Source organism: Pinus tabuliformis, chromosome 9 (genome assembly GCF_031772625.1).
Source record: "Pinus tabuliformis cultivar Carrire ecotype Pingquan chromosome 9, CPIR1, whole genome shotgun sequence".
Lineage (NCBI taxonomy): Eukaryota > Viridiplantae > Streptophyta > Pinopsida > Pinales > Pinaceae > Pinus > Pinus tabuliformis.
In genome coordinates this window covers 1,969,586,905-1,969,593,449 of record NC_142307.1, presented here as the reverse complement: position 1 = coordinate 1,969,593,449, position 6,545 = coordinate 1,969,586,905, and the positions used below count along the sequence as shown (strand labels likewise).

General features: G+C 36.8%; 1 protein-coding gene across 1 annotated transcript; it reads right to left on the bottom strand.

Annotated features, from left to right (window-relative positions):
• Nucleotides 1–255: 255 nt before the first annotated feature.
• On the bottom strand, nt 256–2,409 carry LOC149156887 (uncharacterized). Its single transcript, XM_089444899.1, has one exon. The coding sequence runs from the start codon at nt 2,407–2,409 to the stop codon at nt 256–258; it is 2,154 nt and encodes a 717-aa protein (XP_089301025.1).
• Nucleotides 2,410–6,545: the final 4,136 nt, after the last annotated feature.

Genomic DNA, 6,545 nt, shown 5'->3' with positions numbered 1-6,545 from the left:
ATTTAAAACTTTCTAATAATATACCTATCTAATTTAAATGCTAAATATTATGAACCCTAGAAGACAAATTTCAATCAGACTACGCTTGCTTTCCTTTATTAACCATAGTTAACGCCCTAAAACCCATGCCAAGTACACAAAGTATTTAAATGATACATGCTACTAGCCATGACTAGATTAAGCATGCATTAATCTCATATATTTGGGCCGCTCTCTTCAATGCATAACGAAGCGGTTTCAGTCTGAAGATGCCATTCAATTCCAAATATTTGTGCAGTAAAATTCTTGAAGGCTTTCACTTAATATAGAGATCTGCCCATTTTTAATCATCACATCCTCGTCCAGTTTTTCTATTGTCTTTTGGGATGCTTCTACCTTTGCATTCAATCTCATCACTTCATAATCAAGTTGCTCTCGTTCTTCCCGTATCATATCCCTGTCCTTTGAAACCTTGCCCAGGTCCTCTTTTAGGACTTTTATTTGTTTTAAACATCTCTGCAAGTCACCTTCTAAACCACTTACTATTTCATTCTTTTCTTGAAGCTGAGATTCCAAATCTGCCACCTTATGGTTTGCAGTGCCAAGCAGATGTTGCATCTTTTTTATTTCAGCCTTGGAAAGCTCTCGATTGTTCAGAAGCATTGCAACATCTTCTTGTAGCTGCTCCACTTCAAGAACTCTTGAACAAAGTTTTTCTCTCACAAGTCTGGTAATCAAAGTTTGGGCTTTAAACTCATCTTGCAGTTCACTCAACTGCCAATATTGGTCGTCCAACTGCCCAGCTGAATCTTTCCTCCAATTCACTTTTTGTCCTTGGGCTTCATTGCAAGCATATAGGGTGATTTCTTTCAAAATACCCTTTACCATATTGACACTGTCCTTGAAAAGATAAGCTTTTTTTTCCAACATCTGCACATCCATTTCATGTTCATTAACCACTATAGCATTAGTTTTATTTTGTCCATTGACCAGTCCAGCATTACTTTTATATTTCAAGGTTTCGAGTAGCTTAGAACAGAGCAGCCTATTTTCATCAAACAGTAACAATGACCGAGTCTGCATCTCATCAAGCCAAGGACATAGCTCTTGGACTAACTTCATTAAACCATGCAAGCCATTGCCAATACTATTCTCTCTTCTGCCTCTGAGTCTAGACCCTTGAAGGCCATCAGCATTCTTCTCCTTTCTTAAACGTTCATGATAACTTTGAGAGCTCTTACAGTCTGCTATTTTATCCTTGCAGAAAGCATGCTGATCTGCACTGCCACTCACCCTGATCAGTTTTTCTTGTTGAAGCTCAGCTGCCATGTGTTCATTAATATCGCCCTTTAGCCCAGAATTCCATAATGGTCTGTTTATAGCCCTTTCATGATCTTTCAACAACCATTGAAGCCTTGAATATGATTTGTTTAAACCATAGCTTTCCCTTTCTTCATCATAACATCTTTTGATTGACTGTAGAGTATCATTTGCTTTCTCGGTTCCTATTTCTGATTCTTTCAAAGCCTGTCTTAGTTGTGCAATTTCATTGACAGAGTCCTTTAATTTTATGTTGAGCCAATCCTTGTAATGCTCAGACTCTGTCAGCTGATTTTTTAAATTGGCTTCCTTGTTTTTCATATCTAAACCTTCTCTTTGCAAGGCAACATTCTGCACTTCAAGATCCCTGATTCTGTCCCTCAATCGCCTTTCACCGAACTTGATCTTCTCTTGCTTATTTGCACACTCACTTGACCTCCTATTCAACTCTTTCTGTAAACTTGACTGCAATTCATCCTTCTCTTTCTGAATCACCATAAAAGTTTCATTCGCGACATATTTTTCAGTCATTCGACTTCTGATTTCATAGGATAAATCAAGAGCTAAATTCCTCTTCTCCTCCAGCAACGTCTTCACCTTTTGCTGCAGTGTCTCTACAACAACAATCATAGATTCTGCCCTATTACGACCCATTCCTCCCTTTCCACCACCTGCACCATCATATGATGTTTTTGTTAATTCCATCTCCTCCGACAACAGCGACTGAGCTAGTTCCTCTGCTGCTCTTGCTTTGTTTTCCAACTCTTCTCCATCAATAAATGTATATGGAGCAACATTTTCATATAAGGCTTCAACCCACATGGTTTTAAGCTTTTGTCTATCATCCTCTTCCTCTTTATTTTGCCTCAAATTCAATGACTCGGAAGATTCTGTTTCTAGTTCTTCTTCTTCACTCGTCCAACAATGGTGTTTCACAAGCGATGCTGCTGATGATGGAATAAGTTGTTCGAACACAACCTTTTTATCTTCAACAAGATCGCCATCTCTGCTAATATCTGTAACAAAAGAAAAATGATCCTCTTCATCGCTGAGCAAAGGAGTAACTCTTCCTCTTAATGGCGAAGAGCTTCCGCTAGCACTATCCGACATATTTCCTTCACTAGTTGGATTTGCTACTGTGAAACTTGGTTTACTTGAACAAGATCGCTTCGGTTTCCATCCAAAAATCCTCAACATTTTGCACTATGTTTCAAAAACTCGCTTCGACGACAAGTTGCTGAAGTTGTCAAAAAATCCGCTACTTTGACGAAATAATTGCTGAAATCGTTGTTGAATAAATGATAGCTATTTCCCTAAGTTAAACGTTCACTTCAGAACTATTTTCTCGTGACCATAGCGATAGCTATTTATTTGAGTTAATATAATTACAAGTTGTATAAATACCCGCAGACGACATTCAAAAGCGTATGCATTTTAAATAGTGGTCGGCTTGATTAAACATCTTTTTATGGTCGGCTTGCTTAAACATCTTTTTAAAGATCATTATTATCCGGTGTTTATAGCTTTTATTAAGTTAATATCAATTATGACTTTTGTTCTGGATTTGAATTTTAAATTTCATTATTTATATATATTTTATACAAGATTTGATTATTAAATATAGGTTTTTGTGATTCATATCATATACAAAGTTTTTTCAAAATCTTAAGATTTCTAAGTGATTTATTTGGATGAGACTTGGTATATTATTATTAATTGTGATTATATAGATATAATAATTATTATTTATAATTACCTTAATAGGGCGTGGTCTATATGAGAATTGGGTTTGGGGAATTTCAAATCTTTAAGCTATGGATGGTGAAAATTTGATAATCATGGAAGATTTTTCCTCTAATACATGATCGGATGGATGGAATGGAATGTTTGCCAAAAGTTTTTTGGTTTCATAAGTTAATTCTTAAATTTAATTAATTAAATAATAATTTTTGAACCCTAGCTATGTGGTGTTGCAATAACATGGTTATGAATAGTGTCTACACTAAACATTTTAGCTCCATAAAAATAATAAAAAATAATCAATTTTTTGCACAAACTCCTTCCATTGACATTCCCCTTGGCTACGCATTATGTTACAATCCATTCACCTCTCCGTTCAGAGTGCCAATAAACACCAATCCCTACATGTTTTCAACCCTTACTTCCACCCAAGAAGTAAGGGGTGAAAGCATGTGGGGATTCGAATACACACTTTCACCCTTACCCTCAATCCATCCATCAAGTGGTAGAAGTAAGGGGTAAAGTGTGTATTCAAAAATGTGCACTTGCAACCTTCAACCTTAACTTGGGTGGTAGTAATGGTTGAAAGCACCTTTCCAAAGCCCTCCTCACAACCCACAGAAAGAAACTTTCACCCCACTCCTAGGTGGGGGTGAGGTGTGGGTTGCACATTTTCAAACCCCACCCTCACTCAATGCACACTTTCACCTATTGTCCCCAGTTAGAACACCTTCATGCTCCAACCCCATCCTCACAAGGTGGTGGTAGAGAATGAAAGTGGGTATATTTCCACGCCCATCCCTAGCCCCACTCAATGAACACTTCCACTCTCCACCCCCAACCCCACTAGGGGGGGGAGCAAGGGATGAAAGTGTGTATTATGTACAGGGTGGAGGATGAAATTGTACATGCTTTAACCATTCACCTCCACTCATTTAAAGTGTGTATTAAGTACAAGGTGGGGATGAAATTGTACATGCTTTAACCATTCACCCCCACTCATTGGACACTTTAAATGGATGTGGACATTGAAAGTATGACACTTTAAGTTTTAGAGAGAGAGAGAGAGAGAGAGAGAGCTTGTCTATAGACATAAGGAAAAACAACATTTCAAACCCATATTTATGGTCTAGGAACATAATAATAATAATAACAATATTTTAGGCTTGTTATCGCGCAAATTGTCTAGGCACTGTGCCAACGCTCAAAGTAAAGATGCGACAACAAGGCCCTAAATATGTTTCTAGCATAATGGTCAAGGCACAAGATTATAGACGATCATGCATACCCTAAATAAACAATCATTGCCCTACAAATATAATGTTGGGACACCAATATACGATGTTGTGCACTAAAGGTAGACCTCCATATCTTAACTATGGTGGGGATGAAAAGTGGGGCCTTAGGCCCGAAAGATAATTTTAGTGTGCATGGCTATACATGAGTCTTAAACCACCATACATACCTATATAAGGAATCTTCAGCCTAAGAACATAATATGGGCATCATTTTGAGGTTAATATTCCAAGATCAACGTTAAGGCTAGAATTAAGAGTTATGGTTTGGGGCCAAAAATAAAGTACATGGCCTTATACATTGCTTCTAAATCCATGGGTTATATATATATTTCCATAAAAGAACTTGATTATATGACCTCTAAATTAAATTATATATTACTTCTAAGGCCCATAAGTTTTACATATTACCCCCACAACATCACACAAGTCATATAGATGGAATGTTTGGCCTACATGTTAGATATTCAAATTATTTCGAGAGTTTATGTACCAAAGATGGATCTTGGGACCCTAGATAGACATAATCCGATGATGAAAATTGATAACAAAGTACTTGTATGACTTGCTGGCCATGCACATAGTCTGAAAACATATAATATGAACCCAATATATGGAATCTTTGACTTATAAGTGAAACATTAACATCATTTTGAAATATTGTGCAATAGGAATAATAGAAATAGGCCTCTAGACCCTAGGCATAATAGAAATAGGCCTCGAGACCCTAGGCATGGTTTACGAATGAAAAAATCTAAATTCCTTTTATAAAACATGAATCATGCATGAGACTTTGAAATACTACAAATACTCAATATAAAGAATCTTTGACTTGCCAATGAAATATAAACATTGTTTAAAAGAATTGCCATTTAAATAATTGGATATAACATTTACAACATAAATCTTTTATTCAATAATCAATAATCAAATCATGATTTGGTGCTAAAATCCAAGTATTAAACCCTACCACTTGTTTTTAAGACTCCCAAAGTTATTCACAAAACATCAAACCCCTCCTCAATGATTTGTAAAGATACTTTGTCATGTTTGAGTGCATTAACCAAATCTATGATAAGTAAAAGAAAAACGCTAATGTAAACATTTATATGTTACTTTTATGGCTCTGAAGTCAAAACTTACACTAATGATTTAAGAAAAGAAAATATAATATGTAATATACTTTAAAGCTTTTTATTTATAAATTTTAATTGTGTTTTTACTTATAAATGTTAATGATGTTGTTAAAATTATAGTACCTCATTTTTAGATAACTTTATTTAATAAAATTTCAGATATCTTTTATGAAAAGATGGAAAATTATAATTAATTTTACTTATATATTCAAAAAATTAATTTTAAAAAAAAACTTTAATTGAATTTAAAACCCTCTGCAATAATAAATCCAAAAACATCCCATAACAATGAAAATCCTAAAATATATATATTATTATTTTTTAACAATAATTTCTTTTTCTTTCTTCCTTCCATGTCTAATTTTCATCACACTGACAGTTTTACAAACATTAGAAGCAAAAATGAAGAGACCCAAAGAGAGGTTTCTCAAACAAGCGGCCCGCCTTTCAAGAACTCAGTGAGGGCAAGGGCTAACCAGCCATATATTGAGTCATAAATGCCTTTGCCATCTATGTATGTGGTGCACAAGCTTGGGATGGCATACATAACTCCGGCGGGCGACCTCGCGTTTCCGGTGACATACCCGGGACCCACCAACGAGGGCCCGCCCGCTCCGTCCCTCCGTTCCCGCCATCCACGTCAGCGCACCGGGACCCATTTTCATTTGAAACCCTTCCCTCGCGCCCATTTCATTAAAATTCATTTTCGAACGTGGATTCCTCTGCAACCTGCTCTGCGCATCCGCTGCTAACAACCGCTGCATCCTGCTCTGCATATCCTCTGCAACCTGTTCTACACCTGCTCTGCGCATCCGCTGCAACCATCCGCTGGTTTCTGCGCAACATCTGCCTGCAAACGACTGCGCAAGAGCTGTGGGTACCTCCTGGTATATTCCTGGTGCCATATCCGTCCTGGTATCACCGTCGGTTGAAGACGTAGGGTCGAATGTTCAGATCGAGTTCAAAGAGGGAACTCCGTCACATAAACTCAGAGGTAAGCAATTTTTTTAACAAATTGGTGTACAAATGGTAGATTGCTGAAAGCTAAGTGGTACAGGATCGATGAGGTAGAGAG

Excerpts from the sequence above, each read along its gene's own strand:
- LOC149156887 (XM_089444899.1), bottom strand. The coding sequence starts at position 2,409 with ATGTCGGATAGTGCTAGCGGAAGCTCTTCGCCATTAAGAGGAAGAGTT.